This window comes from Macrotis lagotis, chromosome 7 (assembly GCF_037893015.1).
Source record: "Macrotis lagotis isolate mMagLag1 chromosome 7, bilby.v1.9.chrom.fasta, whole genome shotgun sequence".
NCBI classification, from domain to species: Eukaryota; Metazoa; Chordata; class Mammalia; order Peramelemorphia; family Peramelidae; genus Macrotis; species Macrotis lagotis.
The window spans coordinates 66,014,866-66,036,911 of record NC_133664.1 but is presented as its reverse complement, the minus strand read 5'-3'; the positions used below and the strand labels follow the sequence as shown (position 1 = coordinate 66,036,911).

General features: G+C 33.6%; 1 protein-coding gene across 1 annotated transcript in view; it reads right to left on the bottom strand.

Annotated features, from left to right (window-relative positions):
• APBB1IP (amyloid beta precursor protein binding family B member 1 interacting protein) overlaps positions 1-22,046 on the bottom strand; it is a 119,646-nt gene that overhangs the window by 64,866 nt on the left and 32,734 nt on the right. The window contains exons 2-5 of the mRNA XM_074193028.1: positions 11,880-11,951; positions 9,127-9,214; positions 5,705-6,000; positions 215-292 (exon numbers count right to left, since the gene is read on the bottom strand). Coding sequence (XP_074049129.1) covers positions 215-292; positions 5,705-6,000; positions 9,127-9,214; positions 11,880-11,951 — 534 coding nt within the window. The remainder of the gene's footprint in view (positions 1-214; positions 293-5,704; positions 6,001-9,126; positions 9,215-11,879; positions 11,952-22,046) is intronic.

Sequence of the window (22,046 nt, the reverse complement as noted above, 5' to 3'; positions counted from 1 at the left end):
CAAATACTCCATTCCTCAACTTGCAGAGATGGAAAAAATGCAAATAACTTTTATTTATCCCTGGAAATTTGATGGCAAAATATTTAGAAAGTAATATTCCAAAATGCTCATTTTAGTATGAAAGATAATGAAACAGAATTATTAAACTTTTGATAAAGGGTATATATGTATATATATATATATATATATATATATATATGTATGTATATATTACCTTTTTAACCTTGGCTTCCTTCAGTTTTTCCAAGGCAAGTTTGATTTTATCAGCTTTAGCCTGTGCTTCTTCTTCTTCCTATAGAAACAGTAAGACACTCAACATAAGCCTTTATATAGAACTGATGAATATCAGTAATCATGAGAGAATTGGTGCTATGTATTGACAAAAGGTCATAATACGGAGACATCTTTTTTAAAGTATTTTTATTACAAACTTAATCATCATCAATAAACATTTCAGAATATAAAGAATAAAAATAAAAACTATATATAAAAACTATACACTAAATTTAATTTAGTAATAACACAATTACCCCATTTATTTCCCCTTACAAAATTTCTTTTCTATAATACAACTTCAGATTTAGATTTCGAGGAATATCCTTTCATCCAATCTAAATATGGAAGCCAATCATTGGCTATACTATGACCACTCTTTGTAAAGACTCAGTTATATCTAACAGGTCTTAAAATTCTTTTAAAATTGCAAATAGAGCAGACAACAACAAAATAGGGAAATAAACCCAAGTGAGTAGGCAGGGAGCAGTGGAAAAATAATTCCTGGTCAATATGTTATATTTTGTTTTTATCTTGAGAACTGGAATTCTAAGGCCCTGCAGATTTAGATTGATCAGGGAGATCTTCTTTAAAACCTTGACTGCATTTGAAGCTGTTCTGTGGAAAAGAACAAAGTAAAAGGAACTTCAAAAGAGACACAAATGGGGCAATTCTGTTAATCCAGAATTGTCGGAAAATGGAACATTCTGATTAATTTAATATCTTGGTTAGTTCAGTATGACTACACACATTCTAACAGTCACCAATTTTCAAAGAACTACAACATATTAATAAACACACTTCTAAAAATGTGTAAAATTAATTTTTAAAGAGCTGGAGAGAATTTTAGGATATCTCAATGCCTTCAGATCATCTCTATGGACAATGATTCTACAGCAGATACTAATATGACATAACATGATTATAGCAGATAAATAAATTAATTATAGAAATTAAGTTGCATCTATATTGAATTAATTCCATTGTTATTGTTTATTTAAAATCCTTACAGAAAAATAGTTTTGGTCATTAGAGCTTCCTGGTTCTTTGGATTCCAGAAAACTTATTGAAATATCAACCACTTGTTCCCAAACACTATGATGAACAGGTAATGCTAGTATTTACCTTCCCTGTTTAATCATTTCCTAACACTATAGAATCATAATAGATTTTGCTGAAGTTCCTACTTGAAAAGAATCACTTCATCATGGTCTACTCAGACTCTATTTTCCCATTCATTCAGTCATTCACCAATTCATTCACTAAACCACTTAGTGTCCAAGAAACAAGATAATTATGATATTAGATGGTATAGCAAAGACTGTCTTGTGTGGTTCTTTTAACACTGGACAAACACTTTTAACACTTGGTAGCAAAGATTTCCAAAAATGACATATTACCTCTGCACTCAACAGTAGAAAGCAACTCATGAAAACAAAAGGGATTGAGTTCTAAATTCGTGAAAAGAATAGACATATAATAGTGACTTGTGTTTTTTGAATGAATAACCAAGTGATGTTTATTATAGCTAACAAAATCATGGGTCTTTGAAATGCTGATATTATACAGTTCACTTGAAGTGGGAACATATTAATGACACCAATGGCAATTACATTTTTTCATATAATTAGTTCCTTGGCAGTAAGGCACATTTCCAATATTTCTCACCAAAGATAGAAGAGTCTATTTGAACAGATGATCATAGATCTAGAAGGAATACCAGAGAACATCTAGTCCAAACCTTTTATATTGTAGAAGAGTAAACTGAGGTACAGGAAGGTTTAATAATTTGTCCAAAGTTATAAGGGTAAGTTTCAGAGGTGAGATTTGAACTCAAATTCTTCAACTGCAGAGGGGATACTCTTTCCACTCTAGCAAGATCACTTCCTAATAATGTATCTTAATGCTTGATGTGTGGGGGGGCAAAATAAAAAAGAACTATAGTCTGAAGACTTCTGAAAGAATCTTTTAGCCCTTCATGGTTCCCTTGGAATAAGCCTTTCAATAATTTCCTTGTACTCATGAGGTAGCCCCTTATAAGGAGTCAGAAAGGGTTTCAGGGAACAAAGGGCAGTGGCCCCATGCCAAAACCTTATTTCCTTAAGTCTAATCAGAAAGAGGAAAAAGTCTTTATCTTTATAAATGGTCTCTCCATGAGGAGATAACATATTTTATGCCATTACTACTTTGCACTTATTTGAACATATAGTATAACTTCTCTGATAAAAGCTAGTCATTTCTAATTATAAATGCAGTGACTCACACATATAGACACTATTCCTTCTTTTGAAGGCTAAAAGCTATTTTCTCTTTGAAAATACAGAGTTCTATAGTTTATATAGTTATATTTAGGTTATATAGTTTTTATAGATATTGGGCTCTTAAAAATTGAGGTTATTGCTATGATTTTCTTTCTTTTTCTGTAAGTGAAAAATAGAGGGGAGATTGAAATAAAAAGATATATTACTATAGCCCTTGAAGAGACTTCTATAAAGATGATTCTGTTTCCTAGCCAGTCTTTCTGTTGGTACAACTTATCTAGGTACATAAATCTGACCCTGTCTGTGGACAGCATCTAAATAATTGCCTCAGAAAATATAAGGAAAAGATAACATCTTGAAACCTTTGTCTCTTTACTGTGAACATACAGTTAGTTAATTGTTTATGAAATTTGTCTTTATCCATGTGTCTTACATAAAAGAAACCATGAATAAGTAGTAAATATTTAGCATCAAAAGAAAAATTTTGACGTGATTAAAAACATATTTCCACTAAACATCCATCAGTGTATTATACAAGTAAATCAAAGTTCTAAAAAACAGATGATGAATATTCTCAAGACATAAATACTTTTAATACTTAAAATAAATGCTGAAAATAGCCAAATAACCCACACATGCTCATGGATTCATCTACATGTCTCATTCATTATGACATCTAAACCATTTTCAGCACAGGAGATTTTTGCCTCACCTTATAAAAGTTCTATATAAAAGTAAAAATGGGGAGGAACAAACCCCATAAGTAAAATGCCAGACATTTTATTTAACTTTTAAGAAATTTTAAAAGAAATATAATCTGTGAAACTATAAACTTGAATTATGTATTTTTCAAAATAAAATTTGTTTTCATTTTTGCTTTGATTCTATGTCTATTTATAGTAGTTGACAAATTTTAATGTCTTGCTACAGTATTTGGCTATGTTACAATGTTTTGTTAATAAATCACGGGTTTTGCTTTTGAACTTTTTTGCAATTTTTTTCAGGGATTCAGTATTACAGGTTCTGATGGACTTCATTTTTGAGGAACATAATAATGGTAATCTATAAGAAAGTCATATGAAAGTAACTTATGGTTGTAAGGTTTCCAGATTTGAGTGTTTTAGAAATTGGGAATTTTTTTCTGACAATTTTCTGACATTTTTATATATGATTTAATATTGAGTTCAACAAAAGTAAATTCTTACTATGTGCAAGATACTAATAACATTATAAAAAATTGACATAGTCTTTGTCTTCAGAAAACTTACAAATAATAGGTGAACATTACATATATGGGTGAACATTACATATATAATAAATAATAAAAGGTAGAATCTGATAAGGATAGAAGAGAAATCTAGGAAAGGTCCATTTCAGTTAGGTTGGAAAATAAGGAAAATATAGCAAAATGGAAGCAGTATCCAGAAAGAGGTAGTAGCAGCAGACATTCAAGTATTACACAAAGGTCAAAAAGAATGCTGAGGAAGCTAATGGTTTGGCATTTAAGAGGTCACTGGTGATCATAGAGAAAGAAAATTTTGGGGGCAAAGCAAATTGAGGTTGCTTTGTAATAAAACTTTGAAATAATAATTAGATATTAGTAGATTTAAAGGGAATTTGTTGTTTTGTTTTGTTTTTGATTTAGCATTGGAGAGACCTTAGCAAGTCTGTAGACTGAAGGAAAGGAGCCAAGAGAGAAAAAAAAAATTAAAGTTGAAAGAAGGAATGACTGATGAAAAAAAGCTTAGAGAAGACAAAAAGAGAGAAAATGTTGAAATAATCCAAAGTTTTGGAAATAGAGTTTTGACTGGACTTTTCAAATTTATCTTGTTATTTATTTAAGAACTCAGATGCAACCCAACAGATCTAAGATTCTGAAATCCTAAGTGCTTAAGTTACATATTCTTCTTCATCCTTTATATGGCACACACTCTAAATCATAGCTTAAACACTTTTAGATAAGAATAGAGGTCTTGGAGGTCTTAAGATATGGTGCATCCTCAGAGCAGAAGATATCATTGAGTCATCATATTGTGACCTTTGAGGAGGGAGGGGGCTACCTAAGCTTTCTTTGATTTAATATGGGTAGCTAGGGGATGAATCTAGGGGGTAACTAAGTGGCATAAGAAAGAGAGAAAGCATTCCAGACTTGGAGTTAGGAAGACTCGAGTTCAAATCTAGCCTCAGACATTACTAGCTACATGACCATACTCTGCCCCAATTTCTTCTCCTATAAAATAGAGATAATAGCATCTACATCAAAGGCATGCTGAAAAGATAAAAGGAGATAATTCTGTGCAAAGCATTTTGCCAACCTTAAGTCATTCTACATGCTAACTATTATTATAGTTAGTAACAATATATCTAGATGGTTCAATGGTTGGAATGCTAGGCCTGGAGTTAGGAAAATGAGTTAAATCCAAACTTAGACACTATTTGTGTGATCTAGGGCAAGTCATTTCACCTCTGTCTGCCTCAGTTTTCTCGTTTATAAAATAAAGATCATAGTAGCACCTACTTCACAGGGTTGTTGTGAGAATCTAATAATATTTTTGTAAAATGTTTTTCAAATTACCCAGCACACAGTCATCATTTAAAAACTTCTCCCTCTTTCTCTCTTCCCTCTTCCCTCCTCCCTCCCTCCCTTCCTTCCTTCCTTCCTCCCTTTTTTATATAGAAGTGTGATATAATGGTAGTTTGGAATCAGGAAGATCTCAGTTTATGCCCTACCTCTGGTATACACTGGCAGCACAATCCCAGGAAAGTCACTTAATCTGTGTCCCAAGCAACTTTCTAATTCCCTATATTCCGAAACAGCCGCTAATATGCATGGGCAGAGGAACAGTTTTTTCCTAGAAGTATCAAACACAGTCTGCTAACCACTTGTGTGACCCAAAACATTCCCAAGTACAGTCTGAACCAGATTAAAATATAACTGGTAAATATTTGACATAAATAAAAATCCAATAAAGCATAATAATTTTAATATATGATTTTACAAATCCCATAGGATACATGGCTTAGTGACTCCTGTTACTATTTGAATTTGTCATCACTATCCTACATCAGTGAAATCACAGATTTGAATAAGAGATGATGTAGCAAAAATTATAATAAAAGTTAAAGAATATTAATGCTAGGAATCAATGTATATTGATGGGCAACTTTACCTGAGTGAGAAGTTCAGGAGGAGGAGGTGGAGGGGGTGGAAGGTCTAATACAGGGTCAGCAGGTGGGGGAGGCAATTCATCTTCATAATGGATAATTCCAGTAGTGGTAAAATTTGTTTTATAATCAAAGGAAGCTCCATTGTCCAGGGTTGATGATGACTGAGACGTTGTATTTGATTGGTGCAGGGAAGCTTGTTTTTGGGCTTGGATGGTTCTTTGTTCTGCCTCACTTATGTCTGCTATAAGATCAGCCATTAGAGCATCTAGGTCATTGTCCTCCAGTGCATTTAATGATTCTGTTAAAATTTTAAAAAGTACTTTAGGAAATCGTTAAAATAGGCAATTGACAAAAATTCAGTGACTAGGAGCTACAGCAAAAGTGCTGGGGGATTGAAGAGAGTTAAAAAAGATTAAATGATGCTTTGTGTTTTTATACCAGTCAGTTCCACATCATTTAAAACCTGTCTCCTTCTCTCTTATCACATTCCCCCTTCCTTCCACCAATAAACCCTCCCTTGTAAGAAAGAATTAATTAAAATCAATTAACTAAAAATTAAGACATATTAGCCAGCATGCAAGCTATGTTCGAAAACATAAAACATTTTGCCACCATAGATCCCTGGCATTCCCAGTGAGAGTAATACTCTTCATTGTCTAATTTAAGGTACCAAGACTGTTTGTTACAGTTATCAGAGATCACCTACCTATATTTATAGTCATTGTGTATATCATTGTTTTAAATGTTATTTTTTCTAATTACATGCAAAGATAGCTTTCAGAATTCATCTTTTTGTAAACTTTTGAGTTCCACATATTTCTACCTCTTTCCCTTATCTCTGCCCCCTTCCCAAGGCATTGTATACAATATTCTTGAAAAATGCACATATCTTTTGACCTCTTATCTACTGAGAAACAGCTTTAAGAAAATTAGATATAAGCAAAGTTTTTTTTTTTTTTAACAATGATGGACATGGATTCCAAGAAAGAATGGGAGTGATGAGTACTCTGGGACAGGGTACCATATGCAAAAAATAAATGGCAATTCTGTGTGGCCTAACACACCTGGATGGAGCATGAAAAACATTGGAGAAGATAGAAAAATGAGTTTATCAATAAGATTCTCCAAGGTTATATTAGTGAACTGTAAATCTCTAATAAATCTTGCCATGCCATAAAGGTCCAGAGATAGAAGTCTATAATAGGAAAATGAGCTTAGCTAAATTCAGAGGCTAATTCTCTCTCTCTCTCTCTCTCTGTTCTATTAGTTTTTGCAAGGCAATGGGGTTAAGTGACTTGCCCAAGGACCTCAAAAAAATGACCCCTGAAATACTGAATCTTAATAAAAAAATATATATATATATAAATATAAACAAGATATTTAAGTATCTAAAAATAAATTATTATCAGTTTAGAAGTATATTTACATTCTAATAATTATCATAAACTAATTAATTATTTTTGACTTGCCCAAAGTCACACAGCTGGGCAATTATTAAGTGTCGGAGGATGGATTTGAACTCAGGTCCTCCTGACTCCAGGGCTGGTGCTCTATCCACTGCTTCACCTAGCTGCCCCAATAAACAATTTTTGCCAATTATAGAGGTCTTTCTTCATGATGCCTTTCCTTGTTCCCTTCTGTAGTTGTTAAAAACCTTTTCTTCCATACTATGAAAATGTACTTTAAAATTATGCTTATGAAGTATAAATATAAAAGGTTGTACATATAAATGTATATACATACACAAATATGCATGTATTTTCATGTATATATATATATATATATATATATATATAAGCATTTGGTGTCTTCATTAGAATGTAAAATCCTTTCAATAAGAATTATTTTATTCTTTGCATTTGTCTGCACAGTCTAAAACAGTGCCTGCCACATAATAGGTGCTAAATAAATCCTTGTTGATTGATTGACTCAAAGGTACATAAACTGTTAACAACTGGTTAATCTAATTGCCATTTTAATATATAGGCCTTTAAGTTACACTAACCCCCCACTATATTTCTATATTTTTTAAAAAATTTATAATACAGATAACCTTTCTACTTATTCAAATTGACATACTCTTTAATTACCAATAGTAATAGGTTAATAAATTTAAAATCAGGGAATTAAAACCCTACTAACATTTCTCTATTATTTTAATTAAAGTTTACAATTTTTTTGGATCTTGCTCTTGAATTTCAAAATCTTTTTTTTAAAGATTGAAGCCATATGTATTTTTTTTAGAACAAGTATTTATTTAAATAATTACAACATTCAGGGTTTTTTTTGGCCCAATGTAGATTTTTAAATGGAACAAATTTGTAATTAGTCATAAACTCAATTTTAAACATTGGCAGAGTCAATAAAACACATTTTACAGTTATTTACATTTGAATATATTAATTTCTATGCCTAAAATGTCCATAACAACTATGTGGTAATTCCCCCATGTCTCTGTTTAACTTTCTTTTTTGTCTATTCACTCCTACATATACGTTTTCCATTTTAAACAATCTTAGTTGTTACTATGCTGCTTATCTGATTTTTTCTTTGCTTTTAGTTACTTTATATAAATATGTTTAGATATGCCTTATAATTGTCATTCTTAATTAGTTACTATCATTTCATGACATTAATATGCTAATTTATTCAATCATTTCTCATTGTACATTTTAGTTCAAATTCTTTTAAATAAAAAAATGTTGCTAAAACACACACACAACACACACACACACAAACACACATATAAATATGAATATATCCCTCTTCCTTCCACACACACAGACTAATATCCAATCAGGTATGACTATTTTTTTTAAGGATTCTTCTACTAGCCTTTCAAAGGGCTCTCCAAAATGATTATCAGCTCTCAATTACATCAGGAAAATATGTTTTCTCAAACTTGGCCAGCGCCAAAGTTTTCTAATTTTGAACTTTTTTTTTTTTTGCCAGGGATTGAGAAGAGGTACCACAGAGTTGCTTTAATTTGCATTTCTTTGATTATTAGTGAAATTGAATATCTTCCAGATGATTACAAAAATTTTTTTGTTTACTTTTTTTCAATAGTTTGTTTATATCCTTTGCTCTTATAAGTAATTGGGTTTAGGTTTTGCATTCCAAAACTTTAAAGGTTTACCATAGTAGCTTTAAATATTTTTCCAGTTTTTTTTGTCTTGCTTATATTACTTTTTCTTATAAAGAAATATTTAGTTTTTGTGTACATCATAAATCTTACCTTTTCCACAACAATTTTTTATTTGTTTAATAGCTGAAATTGTATCTCATCTCCATAACTAAGATTAATATATGATTTCATTTTATTAATCTTTTACAATTATTCTTGTTTGCCTTAAATTTGTCCAAATTGATTTTTAGTCAACATCTTCATTTCAATTATATTATTCATGAAAAAATGTGTACTTACCATTTAAATCTTTAAAACCAACACTGTAGTTAAATTCTGTAGCAGGTGGGTCAGGCATGGGAGGCGGAAGAGTTTCAACCCCTAAACTCTGTTAAAAATAGAACAAAAAGAGGCACTAGTAATGCTACAGTCCTTATGGAGTATGTTTCCACAAGTGAACATTTTCTGCTCATACTTGTCTCTCCCAAAATATTATATTCTTGGGAAACAATCAATGTGGTAAATCCTTAAAGATAGCCCTTTGGTTATAATGGTTCCATGCATTTTGCTTCCTTGTAGAAAATTAAAGCTTTTAACAGTTAGAAGGGGGGAAATGACCAGATAAGCAATGATTCCCTTCAAAGTGCAGTGTCATAGTTTTGGATCATCAAGACAGAATATCTGAATTGTAGTTCCAGTTACTCTACTCACAGTCTTGGGTATTTTGGATATATGATCTTGGGTACTTTATTTCATCTCTTTTCATCCTACCTTTCTTATTGGCAAAATTATTGGACTGTGTGTACCAGGTGATATCCAAAGTTCTTCCTAGCTTTGGAATAGAATTACAATTGGGTAATTTTCTACCATTTACTGGAAGCTTTCAATAAACTTTGGTAGAAGGGAAAATCCAATCTCTCCTAACAAATTGAATAAAATTACTCTTATGGTCTTTTAAAAGAAAAGAAAAGAAAATTACAGCTTAAATTAGTTTCTAGAGCAATTAAGTTTGAAATATTTAAATAAATTTCCAAGAATAATTCTTTAAATAAGGAAAAGTTGAGTGTGAAGAAGCAAGTGGCCATTCTCAGGAATCACATTCCCATCCTGGGAGGGAATTTATGAAGAGGTAGAAAGGATGAGAACCTAATCATTGATATAAATTAAGAGCTCCTTCAGAATGCAAACTACATCTGAGCATTATGATAGCATGCTGGTGCAAAGGAGAGTTTAAGCTATGGAAGGAAACCAAAATTCATAAGGAGCTATTTGTTGTCATTGGAAAGTGATTTGATTTTGTTCTTTAAATTTTATATTTTAAGCTTTTAAAATTATATATGGCTTCTGTACCAGTAGTCTAGCATAGTTATCCCTTCCACATTGCAGGAGTTAGTAATGTAGCACGCCTGTGTTCTGGAAAATCGATATTTTGACCCTCCCTTAAAATCAGAGAAGTTTGAATTATTATAACATAAAATAGGCTGACATTATGTAAAACTATGCATATATCTATGTACAATTATGAGTTTCTGTGTCATCTGCTGGTATTTGTGTGAATTCTGCTTCTTCTACAACCCCCCCAAATTCTCATTTAATTCCTTCTTTTGACTCATGATATATTGAAACTATGATGGAAAAATGTTCATGATGAGGAAGAGATAAGTGTAGATGTGATTTCTGTCATTTCAATTATACTCTCTTTTGTGTATTGAAACAAGATCTTGCATAAAAGCAAATTAAATCCCAGAACCTCAAGATTTGCAAACTCTGACTTCAGAAATTCCCCCTCAAACATGTACCATAGCAGGAATTACATCCATAATATATCCAAAAGTGGTTCTTCAGACTTTGCCTGAAGACTTTTAATGAGGAAAAATCCACTACTATGTCCAATTTAGGAATAATTCTAGTTTTAAGAAAATTTTTCCTTTTGACATTTCAAATTAGCTACTTTGAAGATTCTTCCCTCTGCTCTTCTGAGACCAGGTAGAGCAAAGCTATTTTTTCTTCCAGAAAAATGGTTCTTCAATATCTGAAGATAGCCACTATGTCCTATTCTTCCTCCACTCAAGTTTTTTCTTCAAAATAACTATTCTTTTTCCTTCTGTTAATTTATATACTTGTTCTCCTGCTTCTGCTCACTTTACTCTTTATCATTCCACACAATTCTTCCCATGTTTCTCTGAAACTGTACCTCTCTTCATCTATTACAATAATGGTACATTTGTAACAATAATGTTACAAGCATATACCATGGTTAGTTCAGTCATTCCCAAGTTGAAGGGCACCCTCCCCTGACTCTTAATACTTTTGATATGTGGTGTCCCCAGTCTTAAGCTTAAATCTGAATTAATTGTCCATTCAAAAGTTTCAATAATTTGGGGAACAAAGGACAGTTTGGAAGTTAAGGAGAAGCAGGAATAGTTAGGTAAAGCAAAGAGAAGGGAGAGAAACTTTCATCTCCTACTCCCTCATTTCTCCTCATGACTTAAAATGAATATATCTAGGAAAAAAGAGACTATGGAGAATGTTCTATGAAAGCCTTTATGGTTGGGAAACTTTTGTGAGTCATCCTCCAGGAGTTTATAGGACAAAATGTAAAACTTCACCTTTTCAAAAGGGTCTTCCTAAACTGTGATAGTAATGGGACATACGCTGCTAGCATTTATTTTTATCCATAAAGCTGCAATATTCTGAGTTAAACTTTCAAATTAATGTTTTGTTGATCTCAGGCCTTGGGGCTTTTAAGGTGAAGGATAGAATTGGAAAATGCAATTACTGAAGAGCTCTGCTTTAGGGGCCATTTGGTAATTGGTTAGGGCCATAGGGTGCCAATGAGCAAAAGGATTATGTTGATGGTTTGAATTATTCCACTTTTACTTTTTTCTTGTTGTTTCTTAGCACAAATGATCATAGTACATATTTACTAGAATGCCATGAAGGATAGGTTTTTACCTTCTAATTTTTTGAAAGATTATTCACTCCTTACCTTAAAACTTCATTTGATTTTTTTCTAATGTTATTTGAAAGTTTTTTTTAAAAGAGTGATTTACCTGGGTCAACAGGTCCATTTCTCCCAGCAAATTGCTGAACATTTGGTCTATATCGTCACATGTCTGCTCCATCTGAAAAGAAAGAAATATGGACATAAGCACAGTTTAAGGTCAAATGTCTGGATGAACTACCCCTGTCAGGTGTCCTAGCCCTTCATGTAGCTCAGCCTTGAAGGTAAAAAATCCCCCCCCCCCAAATAAATATCTTCTCTTAGGCCCTTTAGAATTTCCAAAAGATTCTGGATTCTAAGGCTGTTTTGGGTTTTAATCTGGGGTTAATATGAACCAAACTCTAGGGGCTAGCTCCAAGAAGAACTGAAAAGTTCCACAAAGTCTCCCGCTTAGCTAATGATGACCAAAATGGGCAATGTTGAGTTCAAATCCAGCCTGACCGAGGTGGGTATTTCCTTGTTAACCATGTATTATTCTCACCTATGTAATCCCACATGTATATCCCATAGGTTGAAGAGCTCTAGTGCTCATTTAGGCCTTCCCGAATTATCTAGTGCTCATTTAGGCCTTCCTGAATTATCAGTGAAACATTTCATCATGCCCATTATGTGTTATCCCACCTCCTTTTCCAATCACATATTTTCCTATAGGATGTCTTTTTATGCCATTCCTTGGTCATCTAGCTGTTGAACTATGAGACATATTGACTCTCTGATCTGGGCAAGTCACAGAATGTGTTGGTAGTCTAGGCTAATGACATCAAGCTCAAATAGAATCATGGGCTACTATCCATCATTGCATGTTGATTTAGAAAACCATATAGTAACATTATCTATATGCTATTGTATTTTTATTTATTTTATTCCAAATTCTCCTCCTCCCTGACTCACCTTTCCCCACTTAAAGACAGCAAGCAATCTGATATAGATTTAATACACACACACACACACACACACACACACACACACACACAGACACACACACCAAAATGTTAAACATATTTCCATATTAGACATGGAAGAAGAATCAAACAAAAGGGAAAAATCATGAGAAAAGCAAAAGCAAAAACAAAAATGTGAAAATAATATATTTTGATATGCATTCATGCTCCATAGTTGTTTTTGGAATTGCAAGATTGTAGAAAGTTGTAAAGATAACCTATTGCATTTGCAGCTCACTTGGGAGCTTCTCATACCAGTGAAACCTTAGGTTCTGTCCCTATCTTTATCTTTTGTGCCAGTCAGTATTTGCAATATGTTGTAGTCTGTTTACACTAACAGTGGGTTTTGGGGGCACCCGCAGTTTTGATTCTTTGAAGAGGGTGATATTCCCTGATAATATGACAAGAGAAAGGTCTTTTTGAATAAACAGGTAAAAGTGAGATTGAGTACCAGGATTGATGTACTATAAACTTAAATTATGGGAAAAGTAATGCATTCAGAGTGGAAAATCTATCTGTAAAGTTGGTCTGGTTCCAGTCTGTCACAGTTTTATGACTAAACACAGACAGTCAAAGAAGACACTGGCAATAAGATAGCAGCATCCTTGCAGATTCTAGCTAGTAAAATTTCACAGCTTTCTGCAATTTATGGTTGGCCTTTTGCATCATTAGATTGGAAACCTCACTAAGATGATAAAGAGTGATGGCTTGAAAAGTAATGGTGGCATTAATGAATATAGAAATATTAATTAACACTAACAGCATCAGCTTCTGGGACTTGCGTAGTTATGGATGCACAAGCAACTCAAGGACACAGCAGAGTATTTCATTCAACAGGCAATGAAATCACTCAGACTATAAGCCTCTATAACAATCTCTTCATACTCTTTTTCCTCCCCAGACCCTCAGTTGTTCATCTGGTGAAAGTCTACTATCTTACAGTTTCTAATGATTTTGCAGTTATCAATGTTTTTGAAAATGAGGATGAAGAGGGAAAACAGTCAATCTAGATAAGATAGACCTCAGAGCAGGAAGGGACCTTGGAATCAACAATTCCTCATTTATAGATGAGGATTAAAAACATATAAATATATATAAATGAATAAATAAGCTCCAGAATCTAGCTGAAAAGAGACAGATATTTAATGAAAAGTCATTTGAGTCTCTAAAATATTTTCAATATCATTTGGAGCTCATAGTTCTACCATTGAATAAATGAAATGGTTTCATCTTTCAATCTCTCCAAAGTTAACAAGATTAGAGGATGGGACCCTGAAAATGCTTCTCTTTATAAAAACATAAACACTCCTCTTGACCCTGAATTTTGAAAAAAATTAAAATTTACTTTGAGGTCTCTCTTTTTTTATATTTCAACTATTTCTACACCTTTCCCTCTCAACACTGAATTTTCCTCTGTAACAAAGAAAAACTTTGAAGTAAATTCAAGGAACTAACAGTTGCTTCTGGCAATATACGTAAAATATTATGATGTCTCTCTTTTGAGAAGAGGAGAATATTTTTAATCTAATCTTCAGGACCAGGATTGGACTGCCTCATATACCTGAACCAAACCCTAAGAGTTGGCCTTTTTGGGAAGAGAGAAGAATGAACCAAATGAGATACAAAGATGTATCTTTGAGGTACAGACAGGAGGGTTTAGAGAAGTTTTCTCTTCCTTTCCTAGAGAATAAGCCTCTACATTTGTTAGATTCCACCAGAGAGTCCATCGGAGATGGCCATGGTCAGAAGGGCCCAAGTTTTTGAACTAAGAGAAGGAGTTTGGGAAACAAGCAAAAAAGAAGTGCAACACTACACATATAAGGACTTAATGAATGATCATTGACTGACTGGAGCTAAGTAGAGCAAAAAGAGAGAATTAATTACATTGTGGAAAATTTGGATTTTGCCTTTATTAGTACTGGGAGTGATGGAAACTAAATAAGTAACTATGATTGGATGAGGGGATAAATGACCTACTCTCTTTCTCCCTATGTCTCCCCCTGAGTGTGCCATTGCACACTTTGGACCAGTAACAATACATCCATCAGAGAGCTGAAAGAAAACTAGAGAGACTGAAGGCAGTTTCAGGGACTGTGACATATTTGGGGAAGAGAGGTACAACTTCGGGACTCTGAAAGTACCTCTGCCTTAACTCAGCAGAGCCTGCACAATTTGGACTCCAGGAAAGGTGAAAATAGTAAATATTTGATTAAACAGGATCCGAGAGATACCCCTTTCCCACTAAGCTTGAGCCTACCTTCCCCTGGATTCTATATGTATTTGTGGGGCTATGTGTCCCAGGTGTTGAAGGAACTTTTTTCATATCAACTCTTCTTATTATGTTATCTTAGTAAATTCCCTTAACTAAAAGTTAATCAACCCTGACTGTCTAATCAACTAAATAAGTGTTAAACTCAAATAGAAACCAATTCCTGTGGGTAGCATATTGACTTAGAAAATTATAAATGAATATTAGCAATATTGTATTTTATTTTTATTTATTTTGTTCAACATTTTCCAATTACGTTTTAATCTGGTTCTGCTGCACTAAGAAGTGTTTTGGCCCAAGGAAATTTGATACCTCTTGAACTAGATAATCCAGCAAGTATATGATAAAGTGTATAGTATATTGAACTTGTAGTACTTATATGACCTTAGGTGAATCAATTAACCTCTCTCTGACTCAGTTTCATCTATAAAGTGGGAATGATTATAGTACCTACCTCACTGGATTGTTGTGAGATTCAAATGAAATAGCATATGAAAGTGAATTTTAAATTTCAAAACATAAATGCTATCTAATAATAATCATTGGGGAGGGCAATGGTGGGCACTTGTGAACTTGCCAGCCCAGAAGCTCCAGATTACCCCTAAAATCCAGAGGGGTTAAAGTAGCTAGCATTATCAGGATACACAACATTCTGAGCCATCATCCGCCTTTCTGACTTTTGTCTTGCCACTGGACTTTGACGACTCAGGAAGCGAGAGTGATTTGTGTGCTCTGTCCCCGATTCATGGACCAATCAAGACATCACCTCATGATCAAAGGCCCTCTTTAAAATAAAGGATGAACAATATCAACACCCAACATGGTCCAGAGTGAGTAAGGGCTGGAAAGGTCCCTAGAAAAGGGAGCTAACTATAAGACCCAAAGGCTCAGGACCTTCTACCTTCAATCTCCTAGCAAATTGATCTTGTTCTCTTCACTATTGCTATCACTTCTTTCTGAACTATATTCCTCCCTATATAACTTGGGTTATGGAAGGAGAAAAAAGCTGTCTATCAATAGTTCTGGACTTTAAATATATATATAACAAAACATGCATAATATGATGCATTATATAACATTATAATGAAATATAAAATATGAAAATATACATGCAGAAAATATATACACTAATATAACTATATACATAAGGTTATACTATATATAATGTGGACATATGTATCTATATGTATGTGTATAATAAAGGGAAAACAAATATGAACAATATAATACTATGTGAGTAAATAAAATATAAAATCTCCCAAGGCTCTGTTCTGGGCCCTCTTTTCTTTCTGTATCAGAGGGTTCTTTTATCCTTATTTGTTACACTGACTACCTTTTGTAATCTGGTAAAGCCTATGAATAACTTCTTAGAATAATATTTTTAAATTCATAAGATGAATAGATTTATATAAAAAACAATTTTGTAGAAATATAAGGTCAAGAACTTCTGCTTTATACGATCTCACCTTGTGACCTCATCAGCTACCCTGGGTTCAGTGATTATCTCTCTGCATATGATTTCCAGATACATTCAGTCCTACTTTTGCATCTGAGCTGGGTCCTGTGTCACTGACTACCTCCAGGACATGATAAACTAGATGTCCTGAAGGCATCTCAATCTCAAAATGTGGCAAAAATTCATCTTTCCCCTCTCCACCACCCTTTCCCTTTTCTAGATGATTCTATTACTTTTTATATCACTATCTGCATATCATCTAAGGTGTGTAACTTCTCTTTGCTCTCATTTGCTAAACAATCTATTGCCCAATTTTGTCATTTTTAGCTTTACCACATCTCTTATGTCTCCTCTCCACTCACATCCCAGCAGTCTAGTTAATTACTAATCATACTTGGACTATTGTCATGGTCTTCTAATTCTCTCTCTGCTTTATGTTTATCTCCACACCAATCCATCCTGACTCAGTGGCCAGATTTTTTCCTAAAAAACTCCACTTGCTCCTTATTACCTCCAGGAATAAAAATCAACATTTTGATCTTGGGTCCAGGGATGAAGTTTAGGTCTTCCTAAATACTTCTGCCTTCCCCTAACCTTTCCTTCCCCCATATTGTTTTCATCTGGAATCTCTAAAACTGAAGGGATCTGCTTTAGCTCAGACCCCCACTGGTGGCTCATTCCTAGGGGCCAGGCTGAGCATAAACAGAGCTATGGGTAGCGGTGCTTGCCATGATACTACCTAAACATTAACAACAGATATAATAATTAGAGAGAGATATTCAGAGGGCTAGGGCTCTTATAGCAGCTGCAATCACTTTCTCTCCACAGTCCTCTCTGGGAGGTTAATTACTAGCCAGGCAAATAAAAGCCAGAAAAACAGAGACTTGTTGCTAGAGATGCTAGTGATTAGACCAGGAGGAATTATTCTATAGCCTGCTAGTTTTATTTTTACCAGATTTGAGAATGACTTGGACTCTTGGGCTTTGTAGGTACCTTTTTTTGTTTTGTTTTCAATTAAGATCCTAGACCAGGGGTTCTTAACTTTTTTTGTGTGTGACTGGGACCCTTTTTCAGAATAATGATTTGAAATGCATAAAATAAAATTCACAGGATTAAAAGGAAACCAATTATATTGAAATATAATGACCAAAATATTAAAAAAAAACCAAACCAATCCAACAACACTCATGGAGTCTAGTTTAAAATCTCTAGTCCTATCCCATTTCCTAGTTTCTATACTTTTCTCACCCATGATGATTTGTCACAGTCTTCAAACTTTAAGAGAAGTTTCACCATTTCAAAACATCAAAGTAAACATTATCTTCATCAGTGCAAATCATCCCTCTTCTCTTAGTAAGTAGTTTCTGGTTGCTGTGACTTTAGGGAAAAAACACTCTCCAAAGGCAAGAGTTATTAGTTTTTAAGTCTCTATCTCCAGTGCCTAGCTGAGTCTTCTATCCAGTAGTCACTTCATAAACTGAACTGAACTGAATCACCTAGTGGTCAACTTCTTGTGATAAGCTTCTTCAAATCTATCAGGGCAGGCAACAAATCCAGAGAATTTATTCCTAAACCCATAGTGAAAGTCTTTCTAATTTATAGCATCTGTCTGGGCTTAGGGTAGAGAAGTCCTTCATGGCAAGAGAAAGCATCTGAGTAGGATCTCAAAGCAGATAGAGATAGAAGGCATATTCTAAAGATCCTTTCCTTTTGGTCTCCCCAAGGATTCACTGGAATGAGAGAATCATATAGGTAATTTTCAACCTTCAAAGTATATTTGAAATAAAGGTTTATTTCCCTCTGGAACTCAGAAGGGGCCTACATAGTCTGGGTGAAGGAATGCATTTCGGATCCCAGTTCAGGAGGATAGAGGAGTATGTGGTATATCCATTTTCTGTGAGAGGTGATGAAAATAAGAACAATTGGACATACATTTTTGAACCTGACCAAAAAGAAAATTTTCTTTGCTTGAGTAGGCATATTTGTTATTTTCTTCTTTTTGCTCAGTTGTTGGAGGGGAAAGGGAAAAACTAAATGCTTATTAGTTGAAAAAATTAAATGCAAAAAAACCCAATGGGTTTGGGGTTTTAAAGAATTTATTTGGGGATTTTAACTATCATCATTTTAAAACCCATACTTTCTTTCTGGCTTGTTTGAATTACTGGTCGCTAAATATAACTGTCAATAGATTTTACTGACAATGAAAAGAACAGAAAGTGTAATTATTTATGTGGGTTACTTTTGTAGTCCATATTTGTTACATTTTGAGCCTGTTTTCTGGTTAAAATCAAAGTATCTGCTAAAAATTACTTTAAGCCACATGTATTAATATTTATAATTATATAATAAATGAATATCAATCACTAATTCTGAAAGGGTACAAAGAACTTAGTTCTTCAATGAAGCAAATAAGAAATAATATAGCTTTGAAAGGAAATTCCTTACGTTATGTTGAAGTAGATGGAGTTCAAGGGTTCTGATTTTTGTTTACTTTTAAGTGTCAAGAATCACATTAATAAAAATAATCTAAAGGCCTCTGTCAATATGCAGACTTTCATTAAGTAGGGGAAAAATCCTATGGGCTTTTAGATTTCAGATATATGACTATCTCAGTGGGGAGTGGGGGGGAGTAACCCAGAGTTATCGGAAGAAATCAGATGGGAGTGTGCAGGGTGTTCTGACTGTAATTCATTAATGATTTTATTTTTTAAAAAGGTGATACATCTTAACAACCTGATAATTTTCTATCACTCTTTTTTTGATTACATAGTTTTCTTTTTTTCCAGGAGTATTTGGTTTCTGTCAATTCTCTTATCCATTCTCACCACAGATCTATAATCAAATTTGCTGTTTGAATGCCTAAATATTTTAAAAAATGGGTTGAACACCTCCACTCAATGTGAGGACTCAAGGGATTAGAAACTAGGGTTGAATTTTCTGCAGAAAAGGGACAATTTGTTTCTTTTTTGTCTCCTATGCTGACAATTATTATTCTTTAATGATTTTAAAGAGGCCTGTCCCCATGTCTAGAATGCATTTCCTCTTTACCTATGTCATTTCTCATTTCTCTAATTTCTTTCAAGATTTAGTTCAAAAACTAACTTCTACATAAAGCCTCCAATATGTGTGTATATGGACATTCACACACATACATGCATGTATACACATATACAGGTGTATATATGTATATGTATTTGTATGTTACGCTAACATCTCCTGCATGTAGAAGCAGCTGATCTGGTTTGTTTCTATACCCTAAGGACCACAGAACCTTCCCATCTGAACCTTGCCTTCCCTCCATCAGAAGCTTATAAGCTCCTTGAGAACAGGGACTCTGACTTTTTCATTGGTGTTCCTAGGATTTAGCAGTATATTCTGTATACAGTAAGTACTTAATAACCACTTCATTATACGTTCTTATAATGTTAAACATTGTAGACAGCATGACATTGGGATAGAGGATTGGCCTAGGGTGTTTATGAACCCATGGGTTCAAGGTTCTTTTTCTGACACATACTAGCTGCTTGACCATTGGCAAGTTATTTAACTTCCCAGTCTCCCTAGGAAGCTCTAAGACTGTAAGATGACACAAATCATGGAGAGTTTCCCCACATGGATGAGGTCATTTGTCTAAAAATAGTGAAGTTTCCATTCTGATGCTTCATTGAGAAATGGAGGTGACCATGCATGCCAAGGTCATGCTGGTGGGATTCCCATTATGGCAAATGCTGCCAATTAAGAAAGCAGGATCTAGAGGATAGATTGACTCCTTTACTAGTGTTAACCTAGGCAAATACAGAGAGGCTTATTACCAGCAAGCTGGCCATAAGATAATGAATTCATTTGCCCTGGTGTGCCCCATAAAATATCTTTTTTATTCACTGTAACCACAGTTCTATTTGCAGACTGTGAGTCAGGCAGACTAGATCCTGTGGATGAAGAGTCATCCTCAACTCATCTCTGTCCCTCAATCTACATAGCTATACCTAATCTCACCATGTCTACCCTATGCCATCTCTCACATCCTTCCCATTCCACTCACAGTCTCTATTTTAATTCAGTGCTCTCATTGTTTTATTATTGCTAAAGCCTCCAAATGAACTCCCTCTTCCCTTTTTCCCCCCATTCTCCCCACCAGTGTTTCCTAAAATGAAATCCTGACTATTATCAACTCTCAGTTTCCAACTGGATCAAATGCAAACTCAACTATATGGTATTTAAATCCCTTTATAATCTGACCCTAATGTATTTTTCTAGCTTTTTTTTTTACATAAAACCCTTTGCATACTCAATAGTCCAGTAAAACTGGACAATTTGCTATTATGCATACACATGTATCATACTCTATGTGCCATATCCATGTCTTTGCACTAACTGTTCCATGCCTAGAATACATTTAACTTCTTACCTTAGAATTTCTAATTTATTTCAAAACTCGTTGAAGTGCCATTTTCTACATAAAGCCTCCTGAATACCTTCCCCACTTTGTATTTATTTATTTAGTATTCATTTAGCAGTCTGTTGAATGAATATTTATTTGCATTTACACATATATAAATAAATACATATAAAATATGTGTATGTACATACACTAATGTCTTCGGCAATTAGAAGTATTTAGAGCTGAGTTCAAATCTACCCTAAGACTGAGTAACCCTGGGTAAACTGGGCCTCTGAGGATCAAATGAGATCATATTTATAAAATGCTCAGAACAGTGTCTAGCACATTGTAGGACTTGATAAATACTTGTTTGATTTTAATTTATATTCTAGGATGAGTAGAATTTGTAATAAATTCTGGGTTTATTCAATAACTGGTTGTATAGGTCTTTTGAGTTGATTATCCTAGAGTAATAATTCATGAATCTGACAATCTTTAAGTCTTGTAATACTTTATAAAAACATTTTGTTGTGGCCTTGGGCAAGCCACTTAACCCCATTGCCTTGAAAAATCTAAAAAAAATTTAAAAATTTAAAAACATTTTGTAATAAATCAAAGTTAGGAAAAAGGTTTGTCAAGATACAATAATTTGGATAAATATAATTTCAAGTTTGTCATCCAACTGGGATTTCAAATTAAGTTTCATTTTATCCATTACACAGTAGTAGGTGAATATGGAGGTTGCATGACGAGACTAAAGAGAGAAATCAATCTTCAAAAAAATGACTAATATAACTTCCTGGAAAAAATAATTTTTAGAATGTGTGGGTGGATCATTGTATCTTCTGCCAAATACAAACTTTGTCTGTATCTCGCTCTCAATTTTTTTTCCACACTTAGGGAATGCTTACGACCATAAACATTGAAAACAAAATGGTGGTCTGAATTTAAGCAACAACTAGTTATTTTTTTTAAACTAGTGTGCATGCTTAGACATATAAATATAAAACCTACCAAGGGAAGTCAAGAAGGGAAAGAAGCATATCTTTTTAAATGGTATCCATGGATCATTCCATCTCAAATGAGCCCATTACTATGATCCTTTTAAAAAACCATTTGAGATGAATTAGGAGAAAAAAATCAAGTGTGAAAGTGAAAATCAAAATCAT